General features: G+C 45.6%; 1 protein-coding gene across 1 annotated transcript; it reads right to left on the minus strand.

Moving 5' to 3' along the window:
• Nucleotides 1-58: 58 nt before the first annotated feature.
• On the minus strand, nucleotides 59-15,942 carry LOC105570254. Its single transcript, XM_012027330.1, has 4 exons — nucleotides 15,573-15,942; nucleotides 10,593-10,672; nucleotides 9,733-9,832; nucleotides 59-4,266 (listed from the first exon to the last, which is right to left on the minus strand). Exons 2-4 carry the CDS (start codon nucleotides 10,663-10,665, stop codon nucleotides 1,077-1,079), a joined length of 3,363 nt encoding a protein of 1,120 aa, XP_011882720.1. The 5' UTR covers nucleotides 10,666-10,672; nucleotides 15,573-15,942; the 3' UTR covers nucleotides 59-1,076.
• Nucleotides 15,943-16,147: the final 205 nt, after the last annotated feature.

A 16,147-nucleotide genomic window follows, 5' to 3' on the forward strand; every position in this document is an offset into this window, starting at 1 on the left:
TGAAATAATCGCGGCAGCCTTCAAAGATCAACGCTTTGGCGTGAGAGAAACACAAGCGTTCACACATTCTCCAATATTTATTTACATAGCGCATACCAGGGTATTACATAGAGTGTTTTGCATACTTATCTATTTATTTATTTATTTATTCGTTCAACTCGTTTTATTTATTTAGTTATATAGCGTACTTTACAGTATAAGCTGCCCAGTAATCGACTCCACCATATGTCTTCGCTCGCCCTCCAGCGAGAGGGTAAGAGAGCAGCGCGCATATACCAAACAATTGTAGAGAGATTAAAAAGCGACTTTCAATAAAGATCCAATCGATCCTGTGTGTGGAAGAGAGAGAGAGAGAAAGAGAGAGAGAAGGAGAGAGAAAGAGAGAGAGAGAAAAAGAGAGAGAGAGAGCGAGAAAAATCTCTCGAAACCCCTCACCAATCCCGCGGCTATCTCGATCGTCTCGATTTCGACAAAGTATCCCTGGAATGCATCTTGTCATGCCGTATATCGCGTGTCGAGACGCATTCCGTGCATGTCATACCAGGACCCAAAGATTAAAGTTAAGACATTTTGTGTTAAGACATTTTGTGTTCGAATGAAGTTTTTTTTTTTTAACAATGTCGCAATGGAACACTTGAGGCGATCGTCGCCGATCCCTCGAGCACTGAGACAGATTCTGAAAGAAGACACGGGATTCCCCATCCGTGATGTTTACGGCGATACCTTGAAGAGGAAGACGCCGCGCGTTCGGCGATCGTAACAGTAGTCCGTGTTCCCCTTCGTCGTTTTAGCTTTCTAAGTGAAAGGACGATCGCGTATCGTATCGCATAGGATCGTTTACGGATGGACAAAAATGACTGCCCGTGAAATCGCGTCTCAAATCGACTGCGAAGAAGTCGAGGGGGGGAAGTCGCTTCTTCGCGTTCACTGACTACCGTTACTATAGGATTACAGCCGTCCGTCGCCGTTATCCACCGCGTGTCCACCGTATCGCGCCGTGAAATTGGAAAGAAACGCGTACCGTCACACGACGCGAAAACTTCCATCGCCGCTCCACCGCGATTTTACCCTTCGTTTTATTCCTCGCCGTTGATTCTCTTCTGCACGTGACCTAGATACCGCGCGAGGCCCTCGCTGGCGTGCTTGAGGATCGTCAGGCCCAGTCTGAACTTGATCTCGGCCACCTTCTTCACGAAATTTAGGAGGCTGAAGCCCTCCGTGGGCTTCTTCGTGGCCGAGCTGTCGAGCCACTCGACGGTCGTCGTCTCGGGACTCTTCGGGTCCGTGGGATGCGTGGTATCCTTATCGGAGGGATTCTCCGAAGAGACACTGGTACCGCCGTCATCCATTTTCCCGACGATCGTGGCGGTCGCAGGGTGTTCCGTCGTGCCCTCCGTGTTTCCCACGATGGTTTTGTAGGTGGACGCCTTCGCGTACGCGTTAGCTTCCTCCTGCTGCTTCCTCTTCTGCCCCTCGAGATCCTCCACTTCGTTGTTCTCGCTGCTCGTCTTGTGCGGCTCCCCGCCACCCGGCAGCGCCGAGTCGATGATGTCCAGAATCTCGTTGCTCAGATCCTCCTCCTTCTCCGCCTCTTCGCGCTCTTCTTCCAGTTCGCGCTTCGACGGTATTATCTGTATTACCGAGTCTCTCTTCGACCTCCAGCTCCGTCCCCGGCCGCCCTCAGCCTCGTTAACGGCGGCGCGTTTGACCTTGAGGGACCGCGGCCCGTGCTCGACGGCCACCGCGGTCGGCGTTATCTCAATCTCTTCGTAGCCGTCGTCCGGTCGGATAGTCGATGCCCCCAGATGGCTGTAACTGTGCAAGGCGGCTGCGTTGGGGAAATCGAAGCCCTGCGCAACGTCCCTCTCGAACTGCGTCTGCCCGACCTCCGTAGACACGTAGCCAACGCCTTTCTTCCTGTCCACCGGCGAGTTCGCCACTTTCACGTCGTACGAATACTCCTTGGGCACGCTGCCGACCACGAATTGCCGATTCGCCGCCGAGCCCGCGCCGACTTCCGCCGCGAGGTCGGGACGCTTGCGATCGTAGTAAACCGGAGTGGTTTGTACCTCGGGATAGCGGAAGTCCGTGTTCCGGTACTTCACCGCCGGTTGAGTGTTCTCCACCGTTTTATAAACGGGAGAGGTGGACACCGACGGATATCTCGAATCGGCCTTCTTCGTCGTTTGCGTGTCGTACGCGCCATCGTAATGCTGATAGTGATAGTAGTTGCCGTTGTAGCTGTCTTTCCCCCCGGGATACTTGTTCTCGGAATTCGTCATACCCTGGAACACCTTGGACAGCATCTCCTCCTCGCTCTGCCCGTAATTACCGCCGTATTCGTCCATGTTGTACTTGTAGTTCGGCTCCACCTCGTAGTTCCTACGAGTGATCGTACCGCCGAAGGGATACAGGAAATACGAGGCGAGACCGAGACCCAAACCTACCAGCGACATGACGCCGAAGCTAGGCATCACTTCGCGACTGAGGAAGTTGTAGATCTGAGTGCCGATCGCCTTCTGCGGCTGCTTCTTCTTGGTCTTGTTCGCCGCGACCTTCGTCTCAGGCGCGATCTTCGACTCTTGGACCGCGTTATCCATGTAGGTGGGGTCAGTTACGCTCTCGCCGGCCTCCATTACAACAGGCACCATCGCGACTGTCGTCGAGCTTGGCGTCGGTGTCGTAGGCTTGCGCCTGCGTGTCTTGTTCTTCTTCCTCTTCGAATTATGCCTCGGCCGTTTCGTGGTCGACGCTCTTGTACTTACCGGCGACGTCGTCGTCGCTTCCTCCGTTTGCGTCTCGACATTGATCCTGGTTAGCTCGGGATTAAAGTCAAACTTTAGGTCTATTCTGGAATCATTAAGATCGTCCGTGTCCTTCGCCAGAATCTCATCCATATTGGTCTTGTCGACCTTCTCGATCTTCAGGATCGGCGCGTTCACTTTGATCGGCTCTATTTCAATCTGCGTAGTCTCATCCACGGGCTTCTTCAGCTGTACCTTCAGTACGTTGTTCACCTTCGTGCCGATCGGCTTCGATCTCACTGGCACCTCCACGAGGTCCGCACTGAACAAAGTCGATTTGAACGTGGTACTCGCGCTTGGGGTAGACGCGGTAGTAGCTGGAAGTAACGTGGTCGGAGTCTTCTGAGTGTCCATGAGCACCGATGCCTTTATCTTCGTAACGAATATCGGCTTCTCGGTGTTCTCCAGCTTGTCCTGCAGGGTCGTGATGATCGGGACCGGTTTAAAGGTCACCTTCTCGATCTTACCCGTCGACGCGGAAGTCTCGTTCTTCACTGTTTCAGGTTTGATCGTGGTTTTCCGCGTTGGCTTCGGTCTGGCCGGTTTCGTCGTCGTCGGCTTCGTTGTTGTTACCTTCGTTGCCGTCGGCTTGGAAGTCGTTTTCGGCGTGGTGACTTTCGGCTTAGAGGTGGTCCGCGGCGGCTGAGTGGTCTTCTTCGTCGTGAGAACAGTCGTTAACGTAGCCGTCCCGTCGCTCGTCGTCGAGGTGCTCGTTGTCGTGGTGCGGATCACCTTCAAAGTCGTGCTCGCCGAAGTTTCTGTCTTTCCTGAATCTTGAGTAATTCTCTCCGGTCTTAAAGTAGTCGCGGCCTTCTTCGTCGTCGTCGCAGCCGGTTTTTTCGTGATCACGGTCACTTTCTCGGTGGTTATAACAGGAGTCAACTGCGGCGTGGTCTTCTCCACGGTCTTCTCAGGCTGCGGGATCGTCTCCACCTTTTCAATCGTCGAGCTCGGTCTCACCGTGAGTCGCACCTCCGTCTGGAATGGCTGTTGTGTCTTCGTCTTCTCGATCTCCGTGCTCTTCACAGTTGTGGACGGCGGATTCAGCAGAATCCAAGTGGAAATGCCACCGGTGGTCGTCGGGTGATTTTTGTAGGCGGTGATCAGCCTCGTCGTGCTCATCTCCCGCTCGAGCTCCTCTTCCGTCATCGCCATCGCTTGGCCCGGATGGCTGTTCTCGAAATAGCTGAACTTAGAATTGATCGGCCTGCCGAAACTCACGCTTACAGGCTCCAAATTCAGACCGCTATCCGAACTAGCATTCCTTATCAGCGATGGGGTATTCTTCTCCGGTGATTTCGGCGTAGTCGCGACGCTGTGCTCGGCCGTGATGAGTTCCTTGTTATTTACCGTCATCACGTCCTGCGGGTGTGTGACGTTGAGGAGCTGAGTGGCGACGGTTCTCAGAGATTGATCCATGTATTGTAGATCCTTCAGATCACGGTGGGTGTCGTTGACTCCACTGAAATAAAATTTCTCCGTTAGACTTTTCTTGTAGAGTAATGAAATACAGATTCGCTGAGTGTTTCAAATTTAAATCAGCGTCACGACACTACATGACGTAGTATCGCATTTTATATACTCGTAAGAGATTTGAATTTATCTTATCATATTATGATAAATATAATATGATAATATTCCTTTGTTTTATTTCGTTCTAAATCGTGATTTTTATTAATCATTCATAAAATAAGATACGCATTCTCTCTCTCTCTCTCTCTCTCTCTCTCTCTCTCTCTCTCTCTCTCTCATCTGTTACGAAATTTTATAAATAAAAAAATATGACTGAATTAAACGATCAGCAATGCTCATTTCAATGTCAGCTACATGTTATCGAATATTATTCTTACCTTTTCTGTGCAATAATTAAGGCTTGATTCGCACAGTAAAAGACTGACACCATCGTTAAGCACCATGAATATAATTAAATGTAACGTAAGAAAGCAATAGAGTGTAATAGAGCAATATAGAGATTGAAATACATTATTACGTTATAGATGAACAATGTAGATTTTACATAATAAATAAATTGAAAAGATTAGCCTAGAATGAAACTAATCCAATTAAAATTTTTATTTTGTTTTCTGTTGTTAAAGATATCTAAAAGCAGTAAATATTTTAATTAACAACTGAAATTAGGACATTTTCGTGAATTAAAGTTTAAAATGAGAAATAGATAACACATGGACTGTAATCACTGATTTACTCCCAATTTTTTGTTTAAATCAATTTTAATATAACAAACATTTGAACTCGTTTAAATATAATTACGGAAACTGAGAAAAGAGATAATACAAGATTAAATTTGATAAAGAAAAGTTATTTTTGTTTTTCATGCGTTCAAAAAATTAAAATAAGTAAATTAAACGTGTATATAATCACACAAATATTCTTGCATAATTTAAAATTACAATTCAATTATTAATTTAACAATATATAATAAGATTTTAATCCACGATAATACAATTTTAATAATTAGTTTCTTTATGATAACTTTTTTTTCTATGTTAATAATATAATATAGGATTTAGAGGGATCATAGGTGTAACCATAGGAACGTATATTTTTTTTATACATATATAATTTACACGAAGGCGTAAAAAATTATATGACCGTCCAATGAACTATTAATGTTTTGTTTCGAATGTTTTATTATCATTACATATTTGTTGGCACAAATACTGCTAATGCCCTGAAATGCTGTAAAATTTAATTTAATTAAAGTACACAAATACAGGAGGAAACGCAAATCATAGTTCTTTGCAGTTCTTATATCAAGCTGGACATAATGTTAGTGCATCGCGTAATTCTCCGAGCGTTCGAATCGGTACATAATTATAATTAGCAAACTAACTTTTCTCCCATAAATTTCACTAAATAATAAAAATTCTTTGATTTAAACTAGACTCGCTAATTAAATAAAAATTTAAGCGAAACAACTGATCTTGATTCATTTACGAAAAATTTAGATCGCAAAGGGAATATTAAGTACAATCAGAGCATCTGTTTTAATACTAGAAATTTATAAATATACGACATACGATAAAAGAAAAAGGTCAATACTCTCATTATTCTAAACATAACCATAATAACAGTGAATAGTAATACAACGTGAATTAATAATTATTAATAGCAATAAAATATTAGATTAATAAGACTGCACTGATTCGCCTTATCCATACCATTATATATAAATAGCAAGTATTTTCTTACCATGCTACTTTTGGCGTAAGAATTAAGCTAGTAGACATTATACAAAAATATATTGTTTGGCGACCATCTTAATCATTTTACTTAAATTATATTTATAAAGGACGGATGTGATAACTATTAATTATTATATTTATTTAGTTGGTATTTTATTCACCGAGATAAGTAAGCTTCATCCTTAACGAATGAAAGTACCATGCGATTATCCTGCATCATCATTATATGCGCTACATCAGCGCGTACCCACATAATGTTTTTTTTTTATCAAACAATCCTCTAGCTATTTCCTCTCTTTACTTTCCTACTAACCACGCATTATTTTCAATCTGGTATCAAACGATACGAACGATCATTACAGTATATTCTACCTTTGTAAGTCCAATTTAAATAAAAGTATCTCTAGAAGCGGGGGCGTACTTGCTTCATACAAGCTTTATGCCATAGCTCGCCTACTTATCCGAAGATCACCAAGCGTCACAAGATCAATCGAAGTGCGATTCATCTTCTGCGCTTCCTACGTCTACTCTTCCATTCGTTCTGACGATCGTACTTGTGCACGGCTCGTCTGACGAACTCCTCGAGATTCGGTGCGAAACTAATCGCCTTGTCGGCGGAACGTCCGAAGTCGAGGACGCTCGGTATGGCCCACGGGAAGACGACCGCGGCTACGCCGAGCATGCCAGCCGCCATCGCGGCGAACGGTGCCGCTGCGAGGCTGAAGAAGCTATAGCCCAGCGGATTTAAAAAGGAAAAGTACGTGAAGACCGAAGCTATAGACTGCAACACACCGCCTGGCGACAAGTCATCGTCGTCGTCGTCGTCGTCGTTATTTGACAACGAAGCTCCCGAAGAGCCTGAAGTCGGCGACAAAGCCGAACTGACAACGCTCGATAAACCGGGCTTAACGGCGATACTAGGCAGGCTGGGAAGACTTGACAATGCCGGCAATTGCAAGGTACCTGGCACCAGACCGTTGTTAGCCTGACCTTTCACCGGACCAGGCTTGATTAAGTACGCGGGCAATTCCTGAGCGGGCACAGGTGGATTTTCGGAATCGAGGTTCCCGGCGACAGGTGGTCCGCTCTCGGAGGCGCCAGCAGCTGGTGGATCGACCACGGAACCCGACGCGTCATCGCCGGGACCGACAGCGGGACCATCGACGGACGATCCAGCGGGGCTCGCCGTCACTTCCGCGTCCACTAACGGAACGCTCGAGCCGGACACGCTGATCTGAGTACCCTGGAACACCTCGACGGTCGACAATCCTGATTGTGCGGGATCAGTCCATCGGTCTGGGATCTCATTGGGATCTTTTTGGGAATCGTAGTAATCGTGTTGACCCGGCCGCGGCGACTCGAGCGGGGCGGAGTCGTACGTTCCAGTCGACACGGTTACGTAACTGTCCACAGAATCCTCCTGCGAGAGATCGGTGAACGCTTCAGCATATTTCTCGCTCTCGTCTGCATCGCCGTAGCTCTGCGTCGCCAGCGAGGTCTGCTGATCCTCCGCGATCGCCGGAGTCCCACTTGGCGTGAACACATTCGTATTCGAGACGTGCGAGTTGACAATTATGTTCAGATCGGTACACCCTTCCTTGCTTTGAATCGTGTTGTTCACCCGAGTGTAAGTATTTATTAAAATCATCGGACAGTTCGTGTTGTAGGTCGACGAGGGGAAGGTATTGGTCTCCTGCTTGGAAGGACTCTTATCTTCGTCCTCCTGAGAAGTGAACATTATGTGAACGTTGGGTCTGTCCGCCGAGGGCTCCGAGGAGGATCCTGAAGAAGCCGCTTGATCGACGACTGCCGCACCTGCTTCGGGCGCTTTCAACTGCGTCACGGTCACATTCGGCTTCTTCAAGCCGTCGTTCAGAATATGAACCACTGTGTTCTGCGTCACGTGCGTCATAGGGTTGTAAATGGTCTTGTTCCGTAACGACGCCACGTCGGACCAAGAGGAAGAAATAACAGCGGAGGAATTCGAAGAGTCCGTTATGTATTGGGGAGGAACGACTGAACTCGGATTTGACCATCGGGTCGGATAGTTCGCGTGAAAGTCTGTTCGATCGAAATCTTGATTCGGCGATGTAGAATCCTGAAGAGCTACGGCCTCATAATTGTCGTCGTGAGCGTCCAGCGGACGATTGGGTTCCAAGTTTTCGTAGATCGACTCGAAGGCCGGCTCGATCGGTTTGTCATCAAGGTTGTAATCAAGGAACTGCGTACTATTCGGAACGACCTCCGGTATCTTCAACCAGTGAATAATTTTCTTCACGCTGGAGTCGAGGATCGGATCTGTATGATCAAAATAATTATTCGACGACAGGATCGGCATTCCATCGGCACCCGAGAGACCCGACTCATGGCTCGAGTCCTCCAAGGACGAGGTGTACTTCTCGTAATTGTACAGATCCTCCATGTCCTGAAGTGCCTCGCTCGGCCAGTTCTTCAAGTGCGCGCTGTATTGCACAGGCGTGTCGCCGTTTCCTACTCTGTTCCCGTCGCCGACTCCCTGACTCGGCGAATTCTGAGCGGACGAGAAATGACCGCTGCTCTTCGTCGGCGTGGACGTCGCGTGACTGCCCAGACCGACGGGCTTCCTCGCGGCTGTTTGCGTCAAGTGGCCCTTTGCTGGCTGTCTCAGCTCAACGCCGATAGAACCGGCGTCGTTGCCGTTCTTCAGCTTCGTACTCGACGCAACGTTGCTGGCGTTCCGCCGACTCGAAATCGAGTACGGATATCGGAGCTTAACGAAATTTCTATGGGATGTAAGTGCGTTCTTGCGAGGAAACGCAGCTGATCGACTGTGACCAACGACTTTGGATTTCGAATTCGGGATCAAGGTCGTCTCCGTGCCGTGCGACGATCTTCTTGAATTATTCAAGCCGTCGCGCTGGTTGCCGCCAATGCGGCGAGAAGAATCGGCGATGACACGCGGCTTCGAATTTCCATGCGAAATCACAACCGAGTCTACATTTTCACGAATCGAATTACGATTTTTATGAATAGAACGAGCAGCGGCGTCCACCTGAGAATTACTCGGGACACTCGTCTTTGCTGTTTGCAAAAAAGATCTATTTACACCGTGCTCCAACTTCCAACGTGACGTCTCGGCTCCAGTGCCCTTATTCGCGAGTGAATCGGACCTAATCGAACTCGATTGCCGACGATTTTCCACCGCGACAGAAACATCGTCGTTCGTCTTCTCGTAACCAGGTGCATGACTCGCCAAGAAATCACTTCCCGCCGAGTGCCTCGTTTGAGCGACTACCGGCTCGAGACTCGAAGTCACCCTGGATTTCGACCTCCCTAAATTCCCAGGGTTCATCTTTTCGGAATAGTCCGCGCGGACGGCTCGTAAATCGGGGTTAAATCTCGTCCAGCCTATCCTACCGTTCTGAATTGTTTCGGGACCGCCCGGGAAAACGTGGAACGAAGACGCGCCGACCTCGCTCGAGTTTCGGACAGTGGCGATTTTCGCGATTTCACCTAGCACATCCGTCCTTGGAAAATACGGGGGAGCGTTGATCGCTCTAAATTCAGGCACCGTCCAGATGTCGTCGATCTTGGACCGACGAGCGCTAAACGATCGCACCGTCGCGCTCGGAGCGAAATCGCTCGCGCGTGAACCGACTGCGTTATGCTCGCGCGACGAATCGGCACTATCACGGAAACGTGTGATATACGACTTTCTATTACTTCCGGAAGTCCCAGTATACCTGCTATCGTCCCGAACAACGTCGTGTGACTTGCTCGAAACTTGGACGCCCCTCCATCCCGCGTCGCTCCTCTCTATCGTCTTCGCTTGCGAATCCGCACCTAAAAGGTAAAGATAGATAGGAGTTATTTCGAGTTTTACGCAGACATTCTAGCGACACGACACGCGACATCGACAGTGCTTGCTAATAACGTGCGAAACACGTGAAGTCCCGTCGCAACGCGAAGATTTCTCAATGCCTTAAATTCGAGCGACTGCCGAGCTAAGCGATTCCGTCTTAAGAAATTCGGTTTTGTAAGAAAAGCGCGGCGGTGGTAACGTTAGGCGCACGAGAGGCAGCGGCGTAATTGCGGCTCTACGCAGAAGCCAGGTTGTTATCCGACACGCTACAACAATTGGTGCTATTGGGTAATTACGCGATTGATGCCTCATATGCGTTTTCTCCATAATCGGAACATTGAACACAAATTCAATCCTTTTCAAGGGGAAATGAATAACTCATTATTACAAAGAACGAGAGAAATTGAGTATTGTTGTCGCAAACGCATGTCTGCCGAGTAAAAGTGCGCAAAGTCGGCGGACTATCGTATCTACTAATCGCTATCATTCTCTGGCTGCCGCAATTAAGCCTACATTAAAAAGATAACAGATCTGCAATTGAATAGGCACGGTTCATTGGCTATGATTGCGCCGCGAAGAAAGCATCAATTTCGCGTTTAGAAAATCGTTTCCTGCTGCTGCCAGCTTGTCACGTTGCGCGGTTCCATTGCTAAACGATCGTTTCGTTGCACCCGATCACTCCCGATCGCGTCGGTGGCTCGAAATATATATCGCCGTCGTATGATTTTCTGGGACACCCACCATTCTGAGGCCTGGCGTCACCCGATCCTGCTGCCAGCAGGACCACCACGATCTTCAGCAGCTGCATCCGCATTTTCGCACTGGAACAAAAGTCGAGAAAAACTGTTTTAAAATGAGACCTAAGAGGAGTACCATGGGAAAAGTGTGCTCAACTTGTTTACGAATTCTGGGACGACATTACTGAGAATAATGCGCGAGGAATTATAAAAGGACGATCCCGCGAATCGAGATTTGCGAGGCTAAAAGCCGTCCTCGACACGATGACCTACACTGAAACGCTGGACCTGATCATGAGCAACAATCTAGATCTCGGATGGATCTCTCGTTGCACCGTGTCATTGAGAGAACCAGTCAACGGGAAGAGAACCCACCGGTCGCAAAGAAAAAAAAGCGATCTTGCGTGATCGCGAAAGGTACGATTGCGCGGCTCGTACGCGAGGAAAGAACGACGGTCGGAAGCGGTGGAGCAAGCGCGCGGAAGTCGAAGGTTTTAATTTTATTACCGACAAAAGATGCGACGCTTGCGTTAATATTCATGTGGACGGGTGCGCATCGACTGTATTGCAACAATTTGTATACTATGCACTTATGTGGCAACGGTTGTTCTTACGATAATCCGATGCAAATGCCTTGTAAAGTGCGAATAGACCACGTTAGCCAAACGTTATTCTCCAAATTTTATTATACGATGGAACGATATGAAACAAAGCAGAAATGATTCAATTCACTTCTTGTGACTTAAATGAAGATCACTTTTTTGCCAGTCTGGTCGACCTTTTAAAAAATTTGCCCTTTGTTTAATTACCACTGGCGACAAGAAGCTTCACTCAATTTGGTTGATTTAAAATTCTCGTTCTCTCCCTTTCTTAGCGCCTGTGTCCACGACGCTGGAACTTGGGCCAACTTCTAGTTCCGAAACATGTGTAACCAATCGACCTGCAGCTATTCCATAAAAGCTGCTAGTTGATTGGTTACACATTTCTGGAAACTAGAACTTGGACCAAGTCCCAGCGTCGTGGACACAGGCCTCTAGCCAATTTGATTCTTGTTGCGTCACAAATAAAATCGTAAATTTATCTATAAACACAGGGCGGTAACGAATAAGTTCTCGTACTGTAATATTTATACTTACATAAGACGCGTATTAAATGTAGATATTAAACAGCAAGACCGATAAATGATAGATATAGATAGATAATCGTTTATAAATTTTCAATAACTATGAATACGACGTAAGAGATGATTTCCTCACCCGAACGCCGAGAGTTTTGCCACTGCATCGGACAAAACAACAGAAAGACCCAAAAGTGCATACGATCGTCAATGGCTGCCAATGACGCAATTGTCAAGACAGTTGATTCTGGCGAGTTTACGTAGACGTGCGCGACGTGAATTCCTGATCACCGATTTGTCAACTAAGGTCTCGATTGAAAGCATATTCGTATTCGACGCTCATTTCCGATTGTTCCAATCGTCTATGCACGTGGAATGCGAACAATAACATTACTTTACCATTGACGTAAGTTAATGATTTAGCTGCGCAGTGAAATTCGTAGAATTTCGTGCCGTGGCATCTGCAACGCGGATAAAAAATCTCTTCCAGGAACTTTTTCAAATTTGAGTTAGAACAATCTTCCCTGAATGAGAATCGTAATCAAGAAATATAAGTTAAATATTGTATTTATATTAAAATATTTATGCAGCATTTAAATATAAATACAAAATGTGAAAACTGCGCAGATAATATTTTTAATATCGTCTATATTGATCGCGGGCGCGCGACGACGGGGCGGCTGATCATAAACGAACGGAACGTTCTTTCTCCCGCGTTGAAATCCCCACCGAGGATTTTAACGAGGGCTTTCAGCCTCGGCCCGAAGGAAAGCCGACGCACTGTAAACCCTACATTAACATCTCCCGCGGATGGAATTCTCTAACGATCGCAGCTGATTGTCACGCGGATGTTTTTTTTACCGTTGCATTTTTCTTATTTTCATATTCGTGTCCGCTAACGGTACCGAGCGGGCGTCGATCTTCTTCGGGCGCCCATCGTATGTGACGCCGCGTCGTGCATCTTGGGGAACGTGAGCGGCCGAAGTGTTCGAGAAGTCCGACGAGACATTATTCCATCGGTAGAATAGCCGTAGAATCCGACGCGCGAATTCTACGAGCGGGGCACGTACCGTTAACCATTTGAATGTTTCTTCACGAACTAGAAAACCGCTCGCAGGCGATTCTGTCGGGTTGCAAACAATCTTGTGAAGAGATTCATAATTCTGAATGGTTTTATTGAGTAATACGTATATTAATATCAGGCATACTGTAAAATATGTAGGTTAATTTTATTGTTAAATATAAACTCATTAGAATTTTCAGTGTGTCGAATCAGATTTAATTTTCAAATATGAACTTTTCGAGGGGGTTTGTGTGAGAATAGATATTATTTAAAATTAATAATTAAAACAATGTAAAACAAGAGATTATCATTCTTTGCCTCGCTGATAATAACTTTTGTTATCGCGTGAATTGCAAATGCTTTACTTTAATAAGATCGTTACAAGACTCGCAGGAGAATTTCAATTCGTATGTAATTACTATATTTGAACAGAACCGATAGTTTTATCTTTCTAATGAATAGAACCGTTACGAGCAGCAATTATTATTATTCATGCTCCTTTTATTTACGCACTGACTATTTTCGGTGGCGAGCATGGTAGCAATTTTCCGTAACGTTCTAGCGTAAACAGACGCAAATGCATTTGCAGGAAGCTATTTCCCTAATCTTCCCCATACCGAGTTCAATTCACTCGATAACGAACCAAATTTGATATTTAATCAACAATAAATCGACAAATAAAGGAAAAACGATAACACACTATCTTGTAAACTCATTGAGCAAAATATTACTTTCTTAAAATTCGGCGTTTTTATCAATCTTATCATCGATAATGTTCAATTAAAAAAGCAGAAATGGTACGAAATGCATCGGCCTACAAGTCGACGCGACAATCTAATAGAGGGAATCGTCGAAGACCATTCGTAATGATCCCGAGATCGCTGCAAAAACGAGATCCCCGTTTCCGGAACGCTGAACGTCAGCGGAAAAGATCGCGCGCAATAAAGATACGCTATTTAACAAACAGATTTGCGCTCTAACGAGCGCCGAACATTCATCGCCGCTAGAATTAGATCGCGGCGGATAAGAAACGAAACGAGACAAAGCATAAAGAATGGCAGAACGATCGGCTGAGAGCACGTCTCTCGATCATCTGGGTCAGTAAATCGCATTAATTTCAACGCGACCAGATCGCACCTTATTCAGAGAGGTAGATAAGTGGTTGTATTATGGAAATCAGATACGCCTCCACCGTGACCGTTTCGCGCAATAGATGTTTTTCACGCAAAAGTGCCTCTTATTGATTTTTCATTCGATCCACATTGATAGCGATCATCCTTGCTATTTCGTTATCGCGAAAGATGCTATAGCTAACTTCTCATCGACATGAAGCTTCCATTATAGAAAAAACAGTTCCATTCAAGCATGAAAGACTAAATAAATCAGTGGTAAAGAGAGAGAGAGAGAAAAAGAAGAAAACGAACGAAAATTGAAAGTATTTATACGCTAGAGAAATGTAACTATAAGTTTAACCTTTTTTCGGAACATTAATAATTTTGAAAATTTTTCTCAAGATAATAGAGTATTCTGTGATATTTAATACTACGTTCCCTCCAGAAATTGGACTAAGTTTGCAATAACAAGAATCGCACGCGTATATCAGTATTTTATAAATCATGGTAAAATGAAAGAAAATGTTTAAGAACTAATTAAACTTGCAGATGATAAATAGGTAAACAAAATTTTCGTTTTCCGATTATTTTATAAAAAATTTTAACTTGGCGCTAAATATCAGCAAAATTTTTAAGAGATCTTAAACGTTCGAAGTTTTCGAACTCCAAACTTATTAGAGATCTTACCGACCTCAACAATCAAGTCGATCCGGTAGAAATAGGTCACCGGCATATTGATATAATCTGTGCATTCATTTTCAGATCTCTTTTGGAGCGTAGCATATAAATACCAAAAGTGCTCCCATTATCTTTAATCATCTAATGAGACAATATGGCAAGACATCCGTGCAACACGATTCAACAAGTGTAACGTGACGTAATGATGCAAGAAAAAAAAGAGAGAAACAGGAAGAAGAGCAGCGAGCTCTTCACGAGGAAGTGACTGCGAGCTGTGTGGCGCAATGAAATAGATACAAGTGTAATTTATCACCGGTATCACATCTTGAACTTGATTCGTGCGGTGCTTCTGTTCGTTTTTGTATTCCAACATCGTTTTAATATATCTCATTTACATTTCTCTGCAAGATGCTATCATCGCGCATTTCTTAACATTCGTAACCGTTATATAACTATATAAACGCAGAAATTCGCATTTAATTATTTCACAGAGATTCTGTCATCCCGGCGTCATTTTAAAGGAAAATTTTTGTAATATCGTAATATCGCACTAAATAGTATTCGTTCAGGCAGTCGCAGGTTAAAATGCAGTTGATATTTTTTTTTATCAAGGAAGCATATTACAGGCCAATGCACGAGCCGGCAAACGCAGACGAAACCTTATTCAGTTAATAATCAACATTCGGCCGAGAAAAATTAGAAGGCGCTAATCGCAAATCGCCAAAGATATTGTGAATGTTAAATTATATTTTCGCTCATATCAACTGTATAGATATTTTTGTTTAGCGTTTTCTAAAACGGAGGCTAATTATTATTTTATTTGCGCAGTACCTTTTACGATAATTGTATTCGTACCAAGTATTTCTAAACTTAGTGCTTGTAAATACTTTGTACGAATGCAATACTAACATTACTTTTCAATTAGTGCTAAAAGCAAATGTTTGAACAAATTAACTGCGCCACTTGACAAAGCATATGTTTAACGATCGTCAAATAAAATGATCAAGGTCTTACCTATGTCTCAATAAATTTGATGGAGCATCGAATCACTTGAAACGCGATCGCTACACACACCCGACGATTCTCGCGGAGCGCACGATCGCGGAAATACGTGAAACGGCTTTTACCGTGCACCAGAGTAACCCGCCCGAGTCCCGCGCGTTAGCCCTTCGCGACAGCCCACCTGTTCGAAAGAAAAGAAGAGACACCGGAAGAAACCCGGGCGCTTAGAGTGAATTTGGAAAATCGGACCGGGCACCGCGTTACTCGTGAATTCGCGCCGAGAGGAAGGAAGAGAATAGATCGCGACACCGGACGAAGCGAAGAAGAGTGTCGGAAGACGCGTGTCGACTACCCGGACGATCTTTCGACAATGGTGCACGGCTGACTGGCTGCCCGACAAGTCGTGCTCGCGTACCCAGGTTGGAGAAGGTTGGAGAAGGTTCGTAGCGGGCCGAGGAAGAGGGTACGGTGCACGCGCGCGCTCGCCTAGCCGTGAGGAGGCGAACCGAACGAAGGTGGAGCGCGCGCCTGGCCGGCGTGCGCGGGCCTTAGGACCCGTTATACCCGACGGTGCTACGAGATCCGCC

This window comes from Vollenhovia emeryi, unplaced genomic scaffold (genome assembly GCF_000949405.1).
Source record: "Vollenhovia emeryi isolate VEMERY1.0 unplaced genomic scaffold, V.emery_V1.0 DF939121.1, whole genome shotgun sequence".
In the NCBI taxonomy this organism is placed as follows: domain Eukaryota; kingdom Metazoa; phylum Arthropoda; class Insecta; order Hymenoptera; family Formicidae; genus Vollenhovia; species Vollenhovia emeryi.

Coding starts and splice junctions, on each gene's coding strand:
- LOC105570254 (XM_012027330.1), bottom strand. CDS start 10,665: ATGCGGATGCAGCTGCTGAAGATCGTGGTGGTCCTGCTGGCAGCAGGA. Junction 9,833..10,592: donor TGACGCCAGGCCTCAGAATG/GTGGGTGTCCCA, acceptor TTTACCTTTTAG/GTGCGGATTCGCAAGCGAAG. Junction 4,267..9,732: donor GTTGTTCGGGACGATAGCAG/GTATACTGGGAC, acceptor ATTTTATTTCAG/TGGAGTCAACGACACCCACC.